The 25,238-nt window shown below is 39.9% G+C and overlaps 1 protein-coding gene across 5 annotated transcripts; it reads right to left on the bottom strand.

The window, feature by feature from the left end:
- Positions 1-6,427: 6,427 nt before the first annotated feature.
- tbl1xr1b (TBL1X/Y related 1b) lies at positions 6,428-25,238 on the bottom strand. 5 transcript variants are annotated; one of them, XM_062428792.1, is made up of 16 exons: positions 25,087-25,238; positions 22,916-22,982; positions 19,161-19,264; positions 18,849-18,994; positions 17,760-17,985; positions 16,620-16,752; positions 15,032-15,173; positions 14,565-14,628; positions 14,383-14,480; positions 13,204-13,264; positions 12,637-12,758; positions 12,216-12,290; positions 11,953-12,080; positions 11,025-11,190; positions 10,698-10,799; positions 6,428-9,119 (listed from the first exon to the last, which is right to left on the bottom strand). In XM_062428792.1, exons 3-16 carry the CDS (start codon positions 19,216-19,218, stop codon positions 9,093-9,095), a joined length of 1,548 nt encoding a protein of 515 aa, XP_062284776.1. In that variant the 5' UTR covers positions 19,219-19,264; positions 22,916-22,982; positions 25,087-25,238; the 3' UTR covers positions 6,428-9,092. The 5 variants fall into 5 exon arrangements, with proteins under 5 accessions (XP_062284776.1, XP_062284777.1, XP_062284775.1 ...); XM_062428793.1 differs by having other exon boundaries at positions 25,114-25,134; XM_062428791.1 differs by lacking the exon at positions 25,087-25,238 and adding an exon at positions 24,668-24,817.

Below are 25,238 nucleotides of genomic sequence, written 5' to 3'. Positions count from 1 at the left end.
CTGCCCTGAGTGTGTAGACAGTAAGTTGCTTGTAAATGTGCTGGGTGCCTTGGTTCTTCTCTCTCTCCCTCTCTGTGTGGGGGTGGCCTGTAGTCAGTGTGGGTGGTGCCCTCTGTCTCATCTTTTTACTCTGCACATCATAAAGCAGGATGACAGGACAACTGAGTCAGTATAGCTTACTCAAATCATTGTCTGACATGAATTGTTATTTTAAAAAAATTATCTACAAAACATAAATATCTGCCACGTCAGAGGTGTGACGACACCCCTTGGACAAACTCCTTGTTCTCCACCTGTAGGAGCCTGGTGGGCGGAGTTGGGTCATTAGGGAGATTCAGCTCACCTGGACTGACTTGCTTTTGATGACAGTCACTCACTGGCCCTGTCTCCTCACACTTACACCATTTTGATATTGATTGTGTTCAGTTTCATTTCATTTTTTAGTTGTTTTTGGTTGCAACTCTTGTGTAGTTTCCCTTCCTTTGTTCAGTTTTGAGTCAGCTTGTGAAAGAGTGCTGATGGTTTCATGCTCCTGTTGCAACATTGGTTTCTTTTCATATCAAGTAAAAGTTTTTCCAACCTTTAAGTACAAGTTAACCACTTATTTGATATTTGAATATATTTGCTTACTTACTGTAGGTGGAAGCAAATATATTCATAGCACGCACAATTGAACTACTTTGAATTTCCTGGTTTGTGAGGGGACAACTGTAAAAATACGGAAATATACATATATCAGATCAACTATGATAAAATACTCTGCAAACACATCTCTTTACCGCTGATTTATTTGCATAAAGAAATTGCCCCCATAAAGCGGTCAGCATTTTTACCTGCAATAGATGATCCATTCACAAGTTAACCCTTACATACTGTTCATATTCAGGCATTTCAAAGTATCCCCCCATAATGAGTCTCTATACATAATTTTGGAAACACAAATCATTCATGTATACCTCATTAATCATTAATAAATTGGTGATTAATCCTTAATGAAGCTTAAAAAATATTTACAGTTATTCTATATAATGGTCCAATGCTATAAAACACTGGAGAACATAACGCCTTCAATAAATGATGATGAATGGTGAATAAACAGTATTTTAGAATTTTTAATATATATTAGTCAAACACTCAACAAAAAATGTGTATCAGCTGCTCAACATTTTTTATATTATTCTTATTTTGTATATTCTGGATCACATTAGGATAAGTCATCAAATTTCTGGCTAAAATTGCATTTTTTAAGGTGTTTTTTCTTCTCTCAAATGCAAAAATGGGTCAAATTAGACCCTGAACAGTATGTAAGGGTTAACATGCAACTTTGTACACCCAGATTACTGTGGGAAAAACAATCTATACATTGTTCATGGAATGAGTGATTTCAACCACAGCTGACAGTACAGAGATGACATGTATATTTACTTTTTTTGAATGTGATGTTATCTGTAAAAATGCACCTTTTTCCTCCCTACCACTCCCAGCCATGCTGCTGTTTGTTTGAATCATAATTTTTGCATCCAGTTTCGTAATAAATGAATGAGACAGAACTTGAGTGTAAGACAGCCTGCAGCCAGGCTCCTGACAGGTACCCAGAAGAGGGACCATGTTACCCTTATCCTGGCCTTCTCTACTGGCTGCATGTATGGTTCAGAGTTGATTTTAAGGTTCTTCTGTTTGTTTTTATAGCCCTACATGTGCTTGTCCCTTCATATATTAAAAACCTTCTAACCCTTTATTCTAAATCCAGGTGACTGTACCACCACAAACACCACGTGCTGTGGTCTGCACAGCACTTTGGTCCGATTAGGTGGTTTTAAAATGTGCTTTATAAATACATTTTACTTGACAACTTAAATGTACATAAGCCACGGGTTATTTCAAAACTGCTTAGCATTTACTTAAATGGTCTCATTTTGACTAGATTAACCACCAGTCAACGTGGTCATAGAATTGTCAGCATAAAGAAAGTAAGGAACCGTGAAGTAACTTTGGTGTGTAAATGTACAGAAAACAGGATAACATGAGACAGTCAGGTTACAATTATAATCAAACTTGTTTTAGCAGAGACTCTTGTCCTGGTTGCGTTAGATGCAAAGACAACAGAACTATAAACATACCTAAAACACCCACACCAAACATAATTGCACTGGTAAATGTTTCATTTTGCCCTGTGTTTTTTTAATCACCCAGACAAAGTCGCTTTTCTATTCAAACAGTTGCTTACAATGTTTCTACTACAGCTACAACTACAATAGGTTATCGGTTTGCATTTACTGTAGTGTTTGAGACAAACAAGCTACCTCCAAACTGTCAAACCACATCAAAGCAGTTTCTCAGAATATCACCTGAGAGTTTAGCTACCAACCGGTAGATGGATGTCTAAAAATATACAGAACGACCTGATTAGAAGAAATGCTTATCAGGAGGTCACAGATGTAGAAGGCTAAGGTTGTGCAGAGCAAATGACTCAATGCATCATGGGATTTTTCAAGTGTATTAATAAAGGAGAGATTCAGATTTGTGTAAGTCTATATAAATATAAAAATTATATCCTTTATAAGAAAGGAAAACTGTATCAAATTCACTCTAGTCATCCGTCCTTTTACTCATATGCACACACATTGACAGAAACTGTGGGTTGAATGAGTAAGTAACTATAAAAATATAATATTTTGTTTGCCTGCCAAACACACATACATAAAAAATGACTGTTGTAACTGCCATGAGCATAGAGCAAAAGTTACACTGTAAGACATGGGCTGTATTAAAAAGTGTTATCCTATTTTCTAACAAAGCATGGTATTAAACATGTTAGCTAGAATTAAGTTTAAAAAATATCACCACCTAGCTAATAAATAATTTGCTAGCGGACTGAGCACAATGAGCGCAATTTTAACAATGAATGAATGATGTTGAGCAACAGCTGAATGGTGAGAGAAATGCTGTGCATGGTCAATATAACACTAAAGCTATTAAAGTAAATATTTGTTATATTGACAATTGCCTTGGAAAAATCCAAACTTCATTGTAGCTAATGCCCATTAGCTTATTCTTCTGTAGCCACAAATCTTGTTGTCCAAAAAATATTGTTTTTTTGTATTATATTGTGTGTTGTATTGGGTGACGTATTCCTTCTTTACAATGAATATGACACTGTGGTTTATTTTGAGTCAATCCCACATATAGCACATCGTCTTGCTGCCATAAATACTCACAAGAGCACCTAATACGTATGTACTAATCCGCTGCTGAAAATAGTCCCTATCAAATGTGCCTGTAACTAAGAAAATAACACACCAGGCTCGTTTTTTACCTTGTATGAAATACTCTTTCTGAGCTTTACATCTTATAACATTGATGTTAACGAGTTGGAAACCTGTGATTTCAGTAACTCCATATTGGCATGAACTTGGCAATGATATCCATCAACACCTCTGCAAACTAGGCCCAGATGCAGTTGCTCAGTGAACTAAGCATGCACAACATTTATAGTATTACCCGTAGTTTTTCTGGAAGTATTTCTGATAACAATTAGCCACAAATAACAGATGTTTCAAAGGGATTTTCTGTCATCCTTACATTCTTCTTATGCTAGCTGTCTATTTAACAGAATGAAAAAAGGATTGTCGTTACATTATTTTCGTTATTTGTAATCTTTTGTTGTAGTTTAGTTGTGTATATAAGACTGCCAGAGACTTGTAATTATCTTCTTTCAACAAATAAACAATTATGTAAAGCAGGTGTTATGTGTGGCCCATTTGTTGTTTAACCACAAATGCACAATGTAAACACAGACGTTTGTTTGCAATGACATGTATGGACCACAAAACAATGCCTTTAGGAAGTGGTTAACAAACAAGCTAAAGTTTTACACTCAGATGATTCAGATGTATCTCTGAAATGTGCCTTAGTATTATGTTTTCTGTGTTCAAAGATCATTTATCAGGTATTTAAACCCTGACAACAGCAAAAGCTGCTCAACCCTAGTCCTTACAAACCCTGCATGGTCAAACATTATTCGAACCTATAAAACTTTATTTTAGATTCTAAAGCTCATTGATTCCTACTAAAGACATAGTTTAAACTTTACAAAAGGATAAATCATTTCTTTAACAGCTGGGCACCATAGTTTTTAGAAAGCATTACTCAAAAAGGAGTAAATAGTGCATTTATGGGGGACTATTTTCTGCGGTGGATTAATACACAGTTTGTGCCAACCTGTGTTTTTTTAACAGCACGTCAGTGAATGTGGGATTGACTCAAAATAAAAAATAAAAAGTGTCATGTTCATTGTAAAGAAGGAATTATGATAGCCCAATACAACACACAATACAATACAAAAAAACTATATTTTTTGAACAACAACATTTGTGGCTACAGAAGAATAAGCTAATGGGCGCTAGCTACAATGAAGTTGGTTTTGTTTTTTCCAAGGCAATTGTCAATATAACAAATATTAATGTCACAAGACCTTTAGCTTTAGTGTTATATCGACCATGCATAGCATTTCTCTCACCATTCAACTGTTGCTCAACATCATTCATTCATTATTAAAATTGCGCTCTCTGTGCTCGGTCTGCTAGCAAATGATTTATTAGCTGATATTAGGTGATATTGTTTTACTTAATTCTAGCTAACATTTAATACAAGTTTATTGTAGTGAAGGAACATGTCAAAATGCAAGAGTGCGGCTCACTGATGTGTTTTTTTGGACAAAAATGTAAGTCAATGGCACAGAGGTAAATATATCATGATTTGGTTGTACCAACAGTGATGTCAGTGGGATCAGTTTATTGTTGGTTTTGTTATTTTCACTTGTTTTGACACAAATAGATCACCATACCATTAAAAAGTACAAACAAAAAACATATGAATACCTGGGTGACAGCTGGTGTTTTTGTTTTCTCTGTGCACTGGCCTCACTTTTCCCCATTCTTTACATTTTAAAAAGCATTTGTATTGGAAAGTCTCTGGTGGCTGACTCCATACAGACTTTCAGGGAGGAAGTACTTACTTACTTCTTTCAGGTCAAACATTAGATTCAGCTTTCAGTGCTATTGTGTGAGACTCTTGATAGCCAACAACAGGAGCTGTAATAACAACAGTCAAGAGAGCCTTGATGATGAAAATATGAACTAAAAAGGAGAGGCAGAGTCTCGTTGCTTCCTTATAATCAAAATTACATTCAAAAAGGCTGCTTAAAGAACTATGCTATTGAACATGTAAGCAACTTTTACCCCAGTGTATAACATTAGAGGAAGTAATTGTTTCCGCTTACCCATTTTTAAAGAAAACCACAGACTAGTCATGCTAACCCTGATAAGAGAGGTGTTTGCAGTTGTATGCCTCTACCAATCAGTCAAGTTGTATAAAAACTGTAGTGAAGACTTTGAAAGAATTTAATAGAAGGTATTATGTTCATATGCTTGGCCAATAAAGCTGATTCCGATTGAACAGGACGGTAGATGATGCTTCAGATTTGGATGTTGTTGCAAAGAAGTGACAAATTCTAAAACTTGGACAGCTCACACACATCTTCCCCCAGCATCACATATCTATACAGTCCCCACAGTTTGACGGTGGACACCCAAGATTACTGTCACCAATTCAGTATCCAACCCAATGCGAAATATGCTCACAATCTCCCCTTGTGTTGCTCAGGTATGTTGTTTAATAATGGCTAGATATTAGTTTTTGCAGAACATTATGACATTAAGGTGAAGTTTCCAGCACAGAGGCATCAAAAACAAAAAAGAATTTCAACCTCATGGTGGCGCTACAGGAAGTCAGGGGACTACTAAAGGAATACTACTTAGGAGTCGTCTGCTGGACACCGTTGATATTTGTAACAAATTGCATGTCAAGCCATCTAACAGTTTTCTAGACTTGAAACCAGGAACACAAACCTCATTATGGCACTAGAAAAAGGGTCAGCAGCATCTGTAGGATCAGTTTTGTGGAAATCCATGTAGTTATATTTAATCTGGACCAGTGTTGGACAAACCAATATATCGTAATCCCTAGCACCACGAAACTAGCATGGCTTAAAACTGAAAACTGCTTACTAGATTTTGGTTTGAGCTGCTGAGTGTGACGTACTGTACTTGTGTATGAGCCCAACACAGAGACATTTATTCAAAAACTCCTTTAGTAAATAAATAGTTAATGCAGCAATGTGGAAATAAAAAAGCAAACAAGCAAACACATTGATATTATCAAAATAGATTTTATTCTAGACCTTGTGATCTGAGTGATATTACAACAGTCAGATCAGGAGGCTGCGGGCTGCAACCATGCGAGTGAGAGAGAAAGAGAGTACAACATAGGTGAGGGCAAAGACAACACAACAAAGAAAAACAAATCTGTAAATTGGTATTTACATGTTCTGTGTTATAATACATCAACAATTAAATCCGGATTTTACTTTTATTTTTGTTCATTTTGAGTAAGTAGCTACAAATAAATCAGAATTACAAAAGTTTTGAGAAGTACAAAACCTTCAAGGGCTCTCAAACATAGCAAAGATAGAATTAACGTTAGTACTTTCGGTAGGAACAAAAAATAGCAAACACACTTGAATGCAGTGTAAAAAGCTTATCATCTAAAAACAAACCATTATAAAATACCATTCCACTGTCATAGACATCATTTGAAATAGTGTCTTTGTGGTACAGTCCAATCACTGTTGACTGTATTAAAGCAAACTTCAAAATAGTCTTTAGCATCAGTACAAAATTTTTTTTCATAACAAGTAACATTCTGAACAAAACCTCTGAAATGTCCGATGATGTGTGTGTGTGTTTGTGTGTGTGTGTATCAAGCCGTTAGGTGTTAAGTTATGGCTGCGAGATGAGACCTGGAATGCCATGAAGTTGGCTTGGTTCGACTTCGACGTACCCCAAGGAGTCAGACAAGACACTATTCCCCCTTTCATCCCACTGGAACGCTGCATTCGCTTCCTGCATCATTTCTGATTCATCTTTAAAGAGCATTCAAGCATTAGATGTGTCGACAATGGCTTGAATAAACACACCTCCCTGTTTTTCCATTTTTAAAGTGCAAAAAAAAAAAGAAAAGAAAAAAAAACCTACCTACAAAAAAACCCAAAAAAACAAACACCTTCGATTTTCGATGGGCTGCTCTTTTAATTTCGCTATGACTGTTTAATGGTATTTTATAAAAAAAGAAAACATTCCTCAAGGTCACGACCCCTGGTGATGCACGAGAACATCACTCACGCGCTATATTTCAAGCATCGTTAAAATCCACCCTTAGCATATGAGTGGCATACAAAAGAATCCCCTGTGATAGCACAGATATATTCATATATACTATATGCAGATACCATGTTACATCAAGTCATATGCTGCAAGTCTGCTTTGTAACGAGCACAGACTTGCCTCAATACGCCAACTCTGAACACTACAAACAAAAGCGCTGTCTATCCGTGCATAGGCCAGAAAATAGCCTGTCTCCAGAGACTCTGTGTTTGTGTGTGTGTGTGTGTGTGTGTGTGTTAATGCTGGGCAATAACTGCCTGACAACAGCAAACCAAAGCAGGGGCTGTAGTGTGTACTGAGGTCGACACTGGACAAGAAAAGTGCACACCGACAGCGGCGAGTCAAAGTGGACGTTTGAAGCTGACTGAACATTTTAAACTCAAACTGTGATATGACGTCCAGTGTCGTCAATCAGCTGTTTCACATGTGATGTGACGTGAGAGAATGTCGAGTCACGTTTAACGCAGTGCGATTGAAAAATCCCTGCTCCCGCACAGGAAGTGAAACTCCAGATAATGTCCTGATGTTTAATGACCGATCATGGAAACAGGACACAATTAGAACAGTTAAGTCTGATTATCATTCAGCATTGGTTCGCAAGGAGCCATGGATTGAGGAAACAAGCACAATTATGACTATTAATTGTTTACGTCAAATGGATTCAAGCGGTTATGGGCCTGTTTTCCCGGACCTACCCACCCACCTTCCCCCTTTCTCTCTCTCGCTCTCTCTTTGCCCACAGATCCCAGACGATGCACTGACGCCAGAAACGCGAGCTATTGCTGTGCCATTTTGCCTCACTAATGAAACAAAAGCACGGCGGTCTCTTCGTAGCTTAAGACACATTTCCGGGATGAGCTCAGTTTCAGTGACGGGAAACGGAGGCTGCAGCGTTGATGTCTGATGTTGTTCTGGCCCAGCACACTGTTAGAAAGATGGAGATTGACACGGTGTTTAACAGCTAAAAGAGATTATATCTCAGCCTTGAGGTTTTGAATTCTTTAGAGCTCTATATTAACCTGATGAATTGTGAACACCTGAAAACCATTTTTGAGAAGCTGCAAACAAAGGACAGCTCACCCTTTGATTAACTGTTTTACATTTTGTTAAAAAATGGCAAAAATGGAACAAGCTTACTGGATAAAAACAGACTGAAAAAAACAAACAGTTTCATCTTCTCAGCTATACATCAGCATTATTGAGCCTTAAAGAGCGCCAAGAAAGAGATGAATGGTCTCCCAATGATCAGATTTAAACACCTATTGTAAAAGACAAACAACTCTCAACCCTCCCCCCCTCCTCTCATCTCTCCCACCCCACATGTGATATAAAACCTACAGAGATCGGTAAAATCGAAATTCAACACAACAATGTCCACAGGACACCAATGCTGACATATGCAATATGCACACACCAACAGAGAACAAAAAAATCTGTAAAATTCTGGTACAAAGGATAAAAAGAGGAAAGCAAGAAGGAATCCTGGATGTTTTGGTTTATGTGTGATGGTTCCAACCAGTTTGTACAGAGTGAAGAGATGCTTTCTTCCTGCAGGTCTGTGAGAGCAACACAAGTGTCCGTATAGACCTGTTTTATGTCCGATGCATGTACAGAGGAACTGTATATGGTGAATGTGTGGTCTTTAAATGTGTGTGTACATATGAAGGGAGGGGGGAGCGCTCTGTTTGGCTGTAATGGCGGGCCATGGCATCAGGTGGGACTACAGCAGTGTGGTGGACAGGCAGGGACAGTCAGTCATTTTGGCTATGTACACATTCGTAGTCGGTCCATGGCTCCCCCAAACGAGTGTCATTTCCTCAGGTCTAATACACAAACCTGGAAACAAGAAAGAGCAGAGGGTTAGCGACGTAATGCAATAATTTCTACTCTCTGTCATATCAGGTCTGTTACTGGCTTTTTTCATCAGTACCTTAAATCATTCTTTTTGTGTTTGTTGAGGTGAACGTATGTAGAAAAGCTGCCAGCAACTCAAAAGCCAAAGATTCAAACCGACCTGAATGATTCATTCCAACTATTTTTTCTACCTTACCGATGAGCTGATGTCATGAACGGCTGTCTGTTCCGTAGACTTGGTCGCTAAGGTTGGTTTTTCCATGTGTTTGCATTGTCCACTCACATATTTTGGTTCAGACTTTGACTAGAACATGTGCAGGTATATTTGAAGGGTTGACATTTTGAAAAATAAAAAATAATGAAATCCTTCTACTAGTTTAAAAAAACATTTTTTATGAAGCTGCCAGAGCTGGCAGGAGTCTCCTGAGGGGAAGCATCCCAGATCTGACCAATCACAATATAGTGTGCTCATCGGGAGGGGTGCCTTAAAGAGACAGCAGTTAAAACAGCCTGTTTCATACAAAGGTTGAACTGAGGCGCTGCATGAAAGGCCAGTAAGAGTTAAATTCATCTTTTGAACTGTAATGTATGCAAAAATATTCCAGTAGAGCAGCAGATTCAAAATATAGATCTGTGAACGTGCATAATATGTTTATGCACATTTAAGTATTTTAGTTACATTCACACATACAAGCTTCATCAAGGTCCCTCTCATATGATGAGAGAAATTATTCCTTAAGTCCTCTGTAACGTAAGTGTGTGCAAAACCAAGAAGATTGCATGCACACATTTTTGTGAGAATCACATTAACAAGAAATGCACTTTATGGAGGTATTAACATGTAAAATGATGGCACACAAATAAAAGCACAGGGTAATAATATAGTGTTATTAATTACTTTTATAGCAAGACATCAGATGTTTCAAAACAAGGGTATAATGGTGTTTACCACACCCATACAGTGTGATGGGTTATGAACATCTTATAGGTGTGTCTCCCTCTGAGTGAGCAGCAACTAATTTCAGGCACCAGTGGCTCTATCTAGTGTTAGCTGATGGCACTGCAGAATCAGCTGTCACAGTTTCAGTTCTCACTGGCTTCACCAGTAACAACAGACATCACTGTAATTCACTCATTTTTTTTTACCGTTAAATCTTAGTGTTGAAAACTTTTTTATTATAAACTAGCTGTGTGTCAATTTTGTAAATCGCCCTGTTGCTGGCAGCATGCTGAGCATCAGTCGACAATGTCATGTGACCGGTCCTAAAAGCTACGTGTACATATGACACAGATGAAACCAGGAAGCCTGATTTCAAGTGAATTACTGAAGTTTCATTTCCAGCAGAGCAAAGTTTGACCTCAGTGTTGAACTCTGATTCTGACCACAAGCATTTTATGGTGTCATCTCACCTCTCACTTTTAACACACGTGGTCGACACACAAATATCTTGGGTCACATTGCTGGTTGAATGTTGTATACAGAGGCCTGGGTTAGGGGCCGCTACTTTCAGCAGTGATTATGATGTGTGACTTGAAAAATGCTCAGGCAGAAAAACTTACAGATCCATCTGATGCGCTGGCTCCTACTTTGTCCCCTGTGGCGTTCCAGCACACCTCAAAGATCCCTCCTGTCCCTCGGTAGCTGTGGACTAAAGCACCAGTCTGAACACACACACACACACACACACACACACACACACACACACACACACACACACACACACACACACACACACACACACACACACACACACACACACACACACACACACACACACACACACACACACACACGTTAACAATGACGGGCAGCAGCTTTATCATATGTATTTATGCCACAAGGACATGTATGTTTATTAGTACGTGTGTGGGATTATTATACCAGACCTGAGTGTTCCAGATGTGGACACATTTGTCGAAGGAGCCGCTGGCGAGGTGTCTGCCGTCAGGGCTGAAGGCCACGCTGTACACGGGCTCCTGGTGGCGGGTCAGTGTGTGGATACACACCCCGCGCTCCACGTCCCACAGGCGCACCGTTGAGTCAAATGATGCACTGGAGAGGGTGGAATAAGTGCCGGAAGCAAAGTGTCATGTTGCATGAAAATGTACTGCCACATACCACACTACTCAATTACCCCCCCGCCCACGACCACCACCATTATGCATCATCCATCTCCTAACTCTGAGAGAAAAAACAACACAACGAATAAATCAATACATCCCGGCAGAGATGATGTGTGGTACCAGAGGCCAACAACACACAACTGTTTTTCCATCTCTCACTAAGATGCAGAACTATCGTCTTTCAGTAATGTACTGTCAGTTCTGCTCAGACACCTCATGACAGTGCAGTTGTTTGATGGCAGGCCCACTCTAATCTGCCTGTTGTTTATCCAGGATCTGTTGAGCCCCTGTGGCATCTTTTACAAACATGTCTGAAAAGTATTAAAGCTGACCGTGTGGCGACTCACGACACACTCAACAGCTTCATAACACAAATGAGTGCATCATAATCTACTTAGCTGATCAAGACAATCAAGAGTCCAGACTAAACTTTTTATGGCAAACTGAACATGAATAATGCATGTGGAGCAAACCCTGAGGTTGCTGCTGGTGTTATCAAAGAACTGCTGCTCAAATTGGATCAAAGCAGTGGAGTGAGAACTTGTGCATGTTATTAAAGATATTTCACTTCATGCCCTCTGGAAACACTCAATTGTCTCCAGGCGGCTGATTTTTAAACATGCTGTAGACAGGACAGAGATTTTTACTCCAAGTGAAAAATACATCACAAGGTGGAGCTTTGCAGTCTCACCTAGCCAGCATGAGGTTGGCGCTGGGGTTGTTGGTCCCGGGGCCTGTGGGGCTCCACTTTATGGTGTAGATTTCTTTACTGTGGGCCTGGAGGTCGTGGACACAAGAGTCCTGCTTCATACTCCAGATCTACAAGGGAAAAAAAGGTGATCATATGAAAACAGCGGATCGACTGGCAATTAACACAATCAACATGTTTTTTCTATATTTATGTTTTTTGACCAAATTCACAATTCACAATAACTCCTTTTTGTATGGACTGACCTTCAGTGTCATGTCATCAGAGCAGGAGGCCAGCAAGCTGCCAGTGGGATCCCACTTGATGGCGTTCACCTCATTCTAAAGCAAATAATAGGGAGTTAGACAACAAAACTAGACCAAAAAATGTGACTGATGTACACAGGCGTGAATATGGACATGTATACAGATGCCTTTCTCAAAGAAATTCAGTAAATGGTTAATGAAACAATGTCCTCATTTATCAGTTTGTCACAGCAATGACTCTCCCACTTTCCACTGAAATCTGGAAGTTGTTAAAGAACAATAAACCTCAGATTATAAACTACAGAGAGCCAGTGCCAGGACTTGTATGAGCTATCCTTTAATGCTTCAATGTACTTGGTGGCTGTATTTCTCATTTCTTTCCCTGTGAGAAAGCAGCGTTCGCACAGGACTCCTGTCTTACCGTGTGTCCCTGGAAGGTCTTGACAGGTCTGTCCTGACCCAGCTTACACACATGGATGCACATGTCTGTGCTGCAGGAGGCAAACGTGTTGTTGCTCTGCCAGTCTACATCCAGAGCAGGTGCTGTTGGGAGAGAGAGAGAGAGCTTAGAGGTGTGTAGATAAAGACAACATGGGTATGATGGACAGAATATCTTTAGAAATGTCTAATTGCCACAATCAATCTGATTATTAAACACTACTTTGTAATGATTAAAACATGCAGCTAATGGATATCTTATTATATACACATACTAATGAGTTGCTTCTAAACATACTCATATTTTAGGGTCTAGCCATTCACTGTCACACCAAATAATGTCAAACAGTGTGCAATGTGTAAAGTTGAGCATATGGCAGTAAAAGGTGTCAATCATAGTGTGAAAAGAGGATTTGATGACACAAAAAAAAAGAATTTGTTGTCACTTTGGTGTCAGTGCAGTACAGCAAAAGGTAACATCTGTCTAAAAACAGAAAGACTGTAGCGTGAAAAGTCATTTGGAACAATGCAGCTGACTCCTGTCACTCACCCGAGTGGAAAGGAAATTGTTGCTTTGCCTCTCCCGTGTGAGCGTCCCAGATAATTGTGGTCTGTGAGAAGAAGGTTTCCATTATTTATACTAAACTGGCATCGCTTGTGTCAGGAAATCAATAATAATACCATATTAAATATAGAAAAAATGTTCTTTTTCTCATTTTGGAAATGTTAAAAATCACACTCAGTTGACCTGAAAAATGTGCATAAACACTTCAGTGAAGATATACAGTGAAGCTAATGTATCACTAACAAAGCATTTTTATATCACCATGACATCAGTGTTTATGAATGTATTCATGCGTATGCTGAAGGTGACACTGCACACGTCAATATACTAAAAGAACACTAGATGGCAATGTTGAACAATGTCCAAAAATGGTTGTTTATTGTTGTTTTTTTTGGACAGGAAGTGAGCCTGTCTACCTGACTTGTGGTGAAGATGCGCCCCAGGCACATGTCAGTCCATCACATTTTTTAATGGTCTGCAAACCCTGACATGAAGCTATGCTGAGGACCGTGCATCACATCTGCATGGACCTCTCTTTTACCAGCAAGCACACACCATCCACATGCAACTATTACTTGATGCATCGATCAACAGAACATGAATCGGCAAATAACTTTGATAATCTATTAATCATTTGAGTAATTTAGTAAGAGATAATGGCAAATAATTGGTGGTTGCAGCTCTTTAAATGTGATAAATTCAAGTGTCTGTATGGTGCATGACAGTAAACTGAATATCTTTGCATTGTAGATGGTAAGACATTCAAACATGACACCATAGGCTTTAAAAATATATTTTTAATACATTTTATTGACAAAATGTTTAATCTAGAAAGTAATCTCCATATTAATGAAAATAATCAATAGTGACCGAACGCAAAGGACTTCTAAGGTTCTTTTCACATCCTGGGAAACTGTTATTCTGTATCATGTTTGACATAACTCCTTACTTGTTAATGTTATCCATTACATTGGCGTGTTTTGTAGATCCATAAATACTTACAACAGGAAATACATCACAGTAAGAGAGTGAGGTACTATTTCAAGGGTGCTTTAAAGTGGAAACTCTAATTAAAATGTCAGGAAACATTTGCATAGCACAAGAAACATCTATCATCTTTATTCATCTCTTAAAAATTCAAAGGGTAAAATCAATTTGTCTCACCTTGTCTACACCAGCACTGAGTATGAAGTTTCCTTTCTTATTCCACTTGAGTGCAAATATAGGACCTTTGTGCTGGCCCAGAGTACTGGCCAGGTTACCTGAAAATAAAAAAAGCCCAATTAAAAGAGGGAAAATGTACAAACATCCTAAAAAACCGACGTAGAAGTAGCTGAGAGGCTTACCGTCTTTTGTCCATATTCTAGCAAAGCCATCATACGAGCCTGTCGCTAGCAACGTACCCTCACTCTGAAACAGAGAGTTCTCATTAGCATGTAGTCAGCTGCATCAAATCTTTCTCGGTTTCATTTGCATATTTTGGCACACAACTGTGCTTTAATTCACTTTCTTAATTAGCACGACTCACATTGAGGACCAAGTGTTACATGACATAAAAAATTAGTGCTGATTTGGCGTTAGGCATTCACTTTTACTACTGAGGGAAAAGTAGTCTGCAGCTGAGCAGCATAAAAGGCTTGTGGGAGTGACTCGCCCCCATATATCTGGCTGGAAGGAATGCCTTTAGCAGAAGTAGCGGTCACAGGCATGCACACACACATACACACATACACACACACACACACACACAAATAGATTAGATTACTAAAATCTGCAGTCACTGGAACAGGCACACACACAATCACACACTCACATTCCAGTCTAGTGAGGTGACGTCTTTGTTGCTGGGTACGTCCTGGCCCCCTTCCCGTATGCAGTGCCTCAGAACCAGCTGGGTGGATCCGCCTGTGCTGTTCTCGCTCAGGTTCCAGATCCGTGCTGTCGAGTCCCCGGACCTGCCCGGGTTGAAAACACACACACACACACACGAAAATTCACTGACTGTTCATACCAGCACTGATAATGCAATAAAACTGACCAGCATTGATCTTGAGTCGGGTTGAGGCTTGAAAGCAGTTTATTGAACCTGAAATCGGTATCAAATCTGAAATATTTTCAAACTCGTAAAACCTTTCTAAGTCATTTATTGGAAGAAAAAGAACATTTTAAAAGCACAACGCTCCTCAACTCTTGCGTTAGTTGCGAACATATTTTCCGTCTACGCAGTCCCTTTTAAATTACAGGACCCATGCCCGAGATCATTTTTATTTTTCTCCATTTACGGTTAATTTTGAGAGGGGGAGCCGTGCTTACAAGCAGGACTACGCATAAACCCAGCGGACTACTCTGCTAGGTTGGCTACTTTCATAAATGAACACTACATTGTTGAATTTAGAAATCGGCCGGGTCCCTGACTTCAATCATTTCTTCCTGCTGACAAAGGCTTCGACTGATGCGCTATGTAAATTACACTAAACTGTTTATTATGACTCATTTTAGGGGTGGGATATTTAGCTTATTTCCCATCTGGCTGCCGAACACACCAGGAAGTCAGAGCGGAGGTGTAAACACATGACTTCATTGAAGCAAACAGTTGATTCAGTGAGTGGATTTGTTTGATTTTGCGATTAACAAATCTGTGTTTTTTGAAATTGTACCCTAAAATTGAAGTGTGTGATGTAATATTTGTGAGCCAGCCGTGTCAACTAAGGAGCATGTTATGTTAACAGAACTTAATCCTACTCTTGAGGCCGCGTGTCTGGTTTTACTAAAGCCAAACAACAAGTGATGCGCACTGCCCGACGCGGTCAATCTGCATCATGTAATGTTTCAATCCCAACATCAACCCATCAAAACTGTACAAGACTACATGACTTCTGAAAGACCTTGAACAACAGACCTCATAAGTCCCTTCTAAGTCGACTGATCTGTCAGCGGAGTCTTGGTTGAGTAATAACTGCTCAGACGATTAGTTGTTCTTTATGGGCAATAAGCCCTGAGTCATTAGTCGTTACTGGAAACAACTTTGCATTTCCAACATTGCAGTAATAATCTGAATCTCGTTTGTAAGGGATTCTTCTGCATGATTACTCTCATCTGGAGAGGGATAATGACACTGGATAAACAATGACTTTATTCAACAAAGATTTCTTTAGTGGTGATCAATTTGAGAGGATTTATGAAAAGAAGCTCACTCCTCTCCTACGTCCTCCACAATACAAGAGAAATATTTATCACCTTCTGAGAATTAGACTTAGTTCCTCCTCTTGGCCGCAAACGGGACCAAAGGGACCATTTAAAAACAAATGCTGCTGTGTGTTTTAAAATCAATAAGTCTGATGGCTGTCATTAAAAAGGCATTTCTATTAAAAGGTATGGTAACCTAGAAACTCTGCACTGACCCGGAGGCGAGGAGGTCGTTCACTGGGTTCCAGGCACAGATAAAAACTTCGGATTCATGCCCCCTCAGGACCACGGCTTTGCTTTGGGGGATCTCCACGTCCCGGTCCACTTCCATCATCTCTGAGTGGTGATCTGCAGGGAGGACAGAAAGAAGCAAAAAACAAAACAAACCCTTTAACTAAAAATCAGTATTTATGAACTACTGTCTCACTGTTCTGATGGAAAGGAGGGCATGATTGTGATTTTCGATGGTAATGGAACATAAACAAGATGAAATGAATCACTGCTTTCTAGTAAAATAGCCTATTACTGTTTAAATGACTAAGTGCTGCTTCCCACACTGCAGCCTTAACTTGGGTGACCGGGGAAAGTATATTAAGGGCCAGCCAAGTACATTTCAACCAACTTAAACAGTTTTTTATTGGATAGCTGATAGCTTAGCTACAAACAGGAGTTGGATCAATTTATCTCTCAGTAGCCAGTTTTGTTCAGATGCACAGTGTTAGTCTGATTAAAACATGTTGGGGGAAGGCAGAGGCTGTGAGGGAAAACAACTGAGCAGACCAGACCACATTTTCTGAAGTATGAAGAAAACACCAGAGAGTCACTTTATGTAATACCATGCGAGCCACAGACATTTTACACAAAGCAAAATCCCAAAGCTGTGGTGCAGCTGCCACGGGAACGGGCGAGTGAACACACACACACACACACACACCCACACAAACACACACACACAAGGAAACCGGAGGCGGTGAGCATGAACTATTACATGATTTATTTTTTTTTTAAATACTGTAATTAAAGATTCTCATACTGCCCAGCATTCATTTGCAGCAGTCTTTTGTCTTTTTGCAGGATAAAAAACAACCCTCTATGGCAAAAAGCTTCCCAGTCACACACATTGAAGACAGAAACACAATGACATAACAATAATCCCGTCATACAACTTCCACAACATCAATCAGACCGTGTCGAGGCATTTAACTCAAGAATAACATCCTGCACAAGATCATAAAATATGTCCACAATGTGGTCCACCAGTTTTTTTTCTTTTCTCCGCAATAAACACGAGAAAGCACAGCTGTTTATGTTGCGGAGCTGATTCAGAGAATGTTTACAACTGCAAGCTTGCTTACTGGCTAAAGCGTGGGATCCGTTTTCCTCCCCGTTGGCGGCGCCCTCTCCATTCTTGGTGTTTCCCTGGGGCCCTGTGCCACTGCCGCTGCCTGCTGCCGCCTGCTGCTGCTGCTGCTGGGCCAGCTTGTCCCTGTAGGCCTGCTGCCTGGTCTGGACCACATCTGGCATCACGGCGTCGATCAGAGACAGCGACTCGATGGGCCGCCCGTCAAATAAGGTCCCGTCCTACACAAAAAACATTTCAACTTCATACAGTTGCACTTTTATTCTAATAAGATGAGAACTGTATTGTTAACAACTAGAGATGCCACGGTGAACGCAGCAACGCAATCATGTCCGCAAATTTGGCTTCTTAATGAAAACACATGGAATAGAGACAGATATTTAGACTAGAGACAATATAAGACAGGTTTCTGAAAAACTGGATTCATCTTATATTCAGGGTCTAGACAATTACATGTTAACAACATCAGGTCTTCTTTTTGAAAGGACAACGACTCCTACAGTGTTTTGCTTTATGGGTTGTTAAAAGACTTTTTTTCTGTAATGTAGCAAATAAATTCATGACTGAAAATAAGCCCAAAGCGTCTTCTGACGTCTTTACTGCAGAATCTAAATAGGTCAAGCTGCCAAATATCACTGTGACAGATGATCAGGAGCTCAAAAAGACAAACAGGCAGTTGTATAAATGCTAAATGCCACTGAAAATAATTTTTGACTGTTTCCAAGAGCCTGGTAGGAGTGTGTGAGTATGTTACTATACTATGATGCAAGTTTGAAAAGAGGGGGTTGTCTTATCATCAGGGTCGCCTTATATTTGGGCCTATATGGTACCCAGGAACCATTTATTTTATAACATTTGAGATTTAAATTATTCCTTATTAAGGCGCCTACTGCTAAGAGTTGAATGGCTTCACTAATTTGTGCAGTAAGGAAAAAAAAAATCTATAATGCAGCAACTCTGTAAACAACCAAACACACTACAATGTAAACAACAGACACACTTACAGCTGACATTGCACCGTACTTGCCAGCATACTGCAAGGTTGCACCAATTAGTACTTGGCGATGTGAAGGTGGCGACTGACCTCATTGATGCTGACTTCAGCCTCCACATACTGCAGACCCTTCTGGATGATGGAGATGAGGGCAGCAGGGGGCACCAGGGCTCCATTGATGTTGGACTGGCTGATGTGGCTCTCTATGCCAAAGGTGAACGCTGAGTGGGAGAAGCCTGGAGGAGACGAAAATAATTTGGAAAGTAGGATGGAGTTTAAATACAGCGAGCCGAGAGCAGCAGCGTATAATATTACATTTGAAAATTAAGGTTTTTTTTATATTAGTGAAACCAGCATGCAGCGAGGTATTTACCAAAATACTTTTTTTTTAGTCCGACCTACCTGACTCTTGCAGGTATCTGTAAACAAGGAAATTGACCTCATCACTGCTTATGCTCATTTTTACTCCTGGTGATTAAACCATTGGGTCAGCACAGGATAGGAGCCTGTGAAAGCAAATGGCAGAGAGGAGAGTCCTGCTTATTAAGAGTTGATCAAATTCAGCTGAAAGAAAGGTGTAGTTGTATTTTCATCACACATTTTTGCATTAACAATCACCCAGAAACATAAACATATGGTTGAAAAAGTGACGTGACAGATCAGAGGGCTGAGCCTGGTGTAAAAGAGAGCCGTCACACACACCGAGGATGGTGTTACACTACAAGCTAACGACGTAACTCACTACCGAACTGGCACACATGATGAAAACAGAGAACAGGAAGCGGTTGGAAAAAAACACACACACACACACAAAAAAAAACACACACATCGCCTCGCTTGACCTAGATCGTGCAACTTCAAAACAGTGTAGACAAACACAAGCTGTGATCTGCCATTTTGATAAATAATGACGTTTTGTTCCCGTCTGCTTTTTGGTGGTGGCAGACGCCTCCAGGCTCTAAGGCAGGGCACCGGTTTCCATTCATTAACCTACAACTGGAAATAATTACAAGCCCCTTCATGAGGAGCTGGGTACTTTGGGCTAAAACATCTGGAATAGAAGGACTTTAAACCTCAGCAAAAACAGATCCTACGCCGCTCGCGTCCGGGCTCCATATTTATTCATGCACAATCCACACTGTTTAAACGGGACTGTGGAAATAAACAAGGGGTCTGGACGAGGGACAGAACCTCCACTGTTTCCATCATGCCAGCCCGCTGAAAGAGTCAACATGTCTCCTGTCGCATCCCAGAGGCTGAGATCCAAGACCAACTAAACCAGGGGGCTGGAATCCTGCATAAAGCCTTCGGCAAACCCCCCGTACAAGGTGGTCGCAAAGTCCCGACGGTTCAAGTTTCCACGGTGAAGCAAAATCACAGCAACTCAATGAATGTCTTAATCACAGCTGACTAACGCTCTGTTCAGGATGCACTAACTGTAAAATACAAGAAACAAAAATACCATGAAATCAATGAAAATAATCAGCCTTTTTCCCGCTGCACTTGTAATGTACATATAATGTTATGATGCATTGAATGCACTAAAATCATAGGTAAGCATACAAAAATATCATATCACTATTCTTCCATGCTAGTTTTGGAGACTATTTTGCAGGTTACTGAACAGTACTCAAGATTTTAAAAAACTTTATTGGCTAACACATAGTAACAGAAATGTGTCTTAGGTTAGGGGCTCATAAACAACATAAACTCATTGACGTAATTATACACTCGTGAAAGACTCGAATAAGATTACACTAAAACACAATCAATTCTATAAATAAATAAGAGCAGGTTTGCAGAGCTGAATTAAAAAGTAGTGCCAGTCTATTTGGCCTTGGATATTTTAGTAGTAGCTTTTAGTAAAACCAGCAGGATGTGCACTAAGGCTGCAAAATTAAAAAACAAGCGCTGCTGCTGCTCAATGTTTTTGTAGCATTTACCGTTAAAAACAAACAGTTTGGGCTCCTGATGTGAACCGTGCAGATAGTTTGTTCTGCTGTGAACACTGAAGCGCAAAACTATCAATGTCTTTATAAAGACAGATCGTGGAGACATTTTCATTTTTCATGGTCCAATATCGTCATAGCGCTCACCCCTATCTAACACTTTTGCTTACATGACACTCGCCTGCTTTCAAAGGGCGCCCTGCAAAATGTCATCACCATGCAAACGACGCAAGAGCAGTGAATGAGGTCAGAGCTCAGTTACAAGAACAGGTCGGCCAATTTATGCGGCTGACATAATGTCCGCTGTTTGATGAACATCAGCGCTGATCAATAACTCCATCTGTATCACTTTTGCTACTTAAAGACAAAATGGAGTTTATTTCTCCAGGGGAGCGATATAGCTGCTGAGTGGACACAGTAATTACACATCATCAATCATTCATGTTCAAGTTGATCAACTTAATACTTCAGAACCGCGACTCCTAAATATTCGAGGCGATGAAGTAGCTGCCTGACAAACCCAAGATTAGCTCAAGAAGGTAGAAAGCAGAGCTGTCCAAGATACAGTTTACATTCCAATATTAAACTCACTGACATTTGTCTCACATTACCAGACTTAAGTCCACACTACGTCTACTCTGTGCCAATGAAGGTCTGGCACTGAGTGCGCCTGCATGTCTTGCACACATAACTGAGGATGATGCCTTGTACAACCTTGTTTAAGTAGCGGTGAAATAAGCTGGAAGAACTTGTCCAGCAGCAAGATAGATTGTCTTGTTGCTGGTTCACATTAGTGTAAAAGTTTGTCGTCTTTTGATTCTGTATATATTTTAAAAAATGTTTCACAGAGTATCAAGTGTATGTTTAACTTTTTATGTGATTTTGCATAAAGAATTACTCAAAAATTACTCAAAAAAAGGTCCACATTTAGAAATGAGTCAGCTGGAAAAACTGAGACGTCAGCCAGAGACAAATGCATCTACGATCATTTGCAGCGTGCAGCTTATCTTAGGAAGCGGCGATCAGATTTGTGAAGATATTCTCCAAATGCTCCACTGCAAAATTGAAGCGATGTTTGGTTTCAAGCTGTTTTTCAACTGCAGTTTCCAGCAGATTTCAACATGGTCCCATATGATACAAATTTCTGCTGAAAGCCAAAGTGTACTGAATCAGTGCCGCACTTGCACTGCCAAACCTTGTCCAGACCCACCAGAGGTACAATACAGCAATTGTGCAGCGAAACGACCAAACTAATAACACAACTGCCATCAATCCCACATTTCCAAAACAGCAGTGAAACAGCGCCAGTGTTTTTCTGCCTTTTCAATAAGTGTCGGTCTGTGTTGAAGCCACATTAACCGTTTGTCCTACATATACTGTACCCTCAGCTCATTGTTGAAACACCTGGGCATTCAGGATGTTCATTACATTTATACGAACGCTAACACTTCTGCTGGCAACTGATTAAAGCGAGGCTTATGATAAATGCAACTGCTAAAACATTAACTAGGTTACATTAGTAATTATTATGGTGCATTCAGACAGCGAGAAGTGCTGCTGTGACTGCTGCCGGCCAGTGTCGGGGTGTGAAATAGAGGCAATATGACACAAATAAAAGTTTTGCTGACTAATATTTTTGTCTTTGAAATGTTTACTGGCTCAGATCAGATCAAAAAAATTAAGATGATGTTGCTCTGAGATCATTTCTCCTTACTTATACATTGGTTCACTGCTGGTGAAGAGATGTATCATTCAAACTTGGATATTGATAAAAATTAGCTAATGTATCATTTCCCTCGCTGTAGTTTCTGTGGCATAATCATACCAAGCTGCTACTTCAAGTTGAAAAACATCATCCACCGCAATAACGGCAGCAAATAAGTGCTAAGTTTACACTGGAAACAATGGAGGGTGCAGCATGCTCGCTGTCTGAAAGCACCTTTGGGGTGAGTCCGTCTCAATAACCAGGCAGACATGTTAATCATCCTGTCCCTCGCTCTTCTTGTGACATCTGTAATACTAAGTCACATTAGTCACTAGTGTACACTGTCCTCCCACTGGTGAATACAAAGCAATCATCTTCTCTATATGACTCCTGACACATGAGCATGGGATCAGATATCAGTGCAAACATTAAGAAACAAGAAGAAGAAAATTAAAACATATGTAGGTGAATTAAAGAAAAAAATAAAAACTGAGATACATTACCCATGTGATCAAGATATCTTCAGATGAGCATCATTGCTCTGTTGTTCTCAGCAAGAACTCGCAGCTCCTGAGAGGAAGAGAAAAGAATATGACCATCTCGTCTCTTCCACCTCTGGAAAAACACTTTTAGATCACATTAATGATAAAGACTGGAGTGTATACTCAGAGTGAAAATCACCTGCACTCTGACGACTGTTAGAAGAGATTATGACAAAGTAGAACTAAATTCTTAATCATTTTGACTAAAATGCATATGAATATATCAATAAACATGAAACGCAATCACTCATTTCTTTCAATGTTCTCCTTGGCCTTTTTACACATCAGTAAACCTCCTTTAGTAATCTGCCTTTAACATTTTTTGCACATTATTATATATATTAAAATCTTGGTCAATCAGCATGAGAAGTGTACAGGAAGTGCCAAATAATTCACAGAAGTTGGGATTTCCCTTTGAGCACTGTGACAAATGACTTAGACCAGAATGGACATGTTAGCAGAGGTGTGTCAGAGAGTAGGTGAAAAGGCAGCCAGAGGAAAGTGTTATGAACAATGGGGCGTGTCACCAATCAATGAGAGAAACTGGGTCAGCATTGTAAAAAGCCATAGCAGCCAGTGGGATATCTGTACTATGCACAGTGTAACTATCTCAGCAGGACTGTAATTAAAGGGGAAGTATGCCAATGTGTTATAAAAAAGAAAAAAAGAAAAACGAAACACAGACGTGGCGTCATGAATCTAATTTAGCAAAGACACGTTTTAGACGCATTCAGTATTACCCCACAGCTCACTTCAGGTATTAAATCAACGTGGATCAAGGACTCTGGTGTCTTATTATCATTTTAAATGCAACTACATTCAACTGCGCCATTCAATTTTTGTTTTGCCGCGTTTACAGTCTACAGTCGCCTGTGTGTATGCAGGCCTACTTCTGTTGTTCCTCTTCAGCTCAGGTTGATTTCGTGCTCAGGTTATGTCACCATGTTGATCTATCAGCAGCTAAATGAACAAGATAGCATGGCATGTTAGTTACTTGCCCATCCCCCCACACACACGGTGGCGAGTGAATGGGGCTCAACAAATTACAGTGTGTGTACATTAACCGACACGCTGTTTGGGGTGTGTAGTGTTAAGTCACCAGCACCAGTTTACACCAATGAATGACTCAAAAATGCTGTTTATTTCTTCCAAGACTACCGTGAAATAAAATAGCACTGTTATCAGCAGGGTAACACAGCAGCGTATTTGTGCAGTTAACTCGTTACTGTTGTGTCCACATGTCATAGGTCACTACAGAGTGGATGTACGGAGAAATGGGAACGGGCTTTATCGGCACTTGCCTACTTAGTAAACTGCAAAGTAAACACGCATTCCTTTCGTCTTCTTGTTATTGACTTTGCTAATTGGTGTAATTAGTAGTTTGTTATTTACAGCCCATGTAACGGTGTCCAGACTGTGAGCTAAGTAACATTAGCCAGTCAGGCAAGGCGGTCTCACGTTTGGATCATTTGGTGTGGGTCATCAACAGTTACGTTAGCTACCAAAGTAACCCAGTTAAGGCTATATATGTGTTAGTGTTATGTTTTAATCACTTTCTAATGCATTTGGATGCAATAAAGTTAAAGTTAGCGTCTTTTTTAAAGCATTTAAAATGAAACAGTCAGCTCGCTATCCTTCTAACCTGCTAACAAGCTAGCGAGCTAGCTAACACTACCATGCTATGCTAATGACAGTGTCGCTACAATCTCGTACCTACTTGGGTTAAACCTTTCAATAGACGATATCTTCCACAGCTCTTGTGTTCAAATCAGACAATGTTGTCTCTTTAATCGATTGGAAGACTGATCGTTTTCGCACATAACGTTACATCAACTATCGTGAGGTTATAATATTAAGGCTGAAGCCAGGCGGTAAGAAGCCAGCAACGGCTATTCGACACAGTGGGCTGACTCGACATGCGAAAATGAGCTGCCTGTAAATACTGTTATTTCACTGAAGCTCAATGTAAAGATTAACCCGTCACGGCGGCAATTTATCCGACCTCTGTCGAATAATGTAACATATAGCTCATATAAGCACCGTAGCTTTTGGATGCACCATGATAAAAAGCGTGTTTTTTGTCTGTTTTCTAGCGAGCGGAACTATAATATATCGCTACATCGGTAACTAACCTATTTACGAAAAGCACCAAACACCACCTCGTGATATGCAAAAGATGAAAGCCGTCCTCCAGCGGTGATTAAATATTAGATCCCGGTCCGTTTGACAGGTTCACAGAAAAATGGAGCCACATTTCCTCGTTGAAAACCGACCAATGAGATGA

This window comes from Scomber scombrus, chromosome 11, assembly GCF_963691925.1.
Source record: "Scomber scombrus chromosome 11, fScoSco1.1, whole genome shotgun sequence".
NCBI lineage: Eukaryota > Metazoa > Chordata > Actinopteri > Scombriformes > Scombridae > Scomber > Scomber scombrus.
This window is presented reverse-complemented; position numbering and strand designations above follow the sequence as displayed.

What these genes read in the sequence shown, in the direction of transcription:
- tbl1xr1b (XM_062428792.1), bottom strand. Translation starts at nt 19,218, where the DNA reads ATGAGCATAAGCAGTGATGAGGTCAATTTCCTTGTTTACAGATACCTG. An exon ending in AACGACCTCCTCGCCTCCGG is followed by an intron (nt 15,174 to 16,619) that starts GTCAGTGCAGAG and finishes CAACCCGGGCAG; the next exon opens with GTCCGGGGACTCGACAGCAC. An exon ending in TCCACATCTGGAACACTCAG is followed by an intron (nt 10,800 to 11,024) that starts GTCTGGTATAAT and finishes GTGTGTGTTCAG; the next exon opens with ACTGGTGCTTTAGTCCACAG.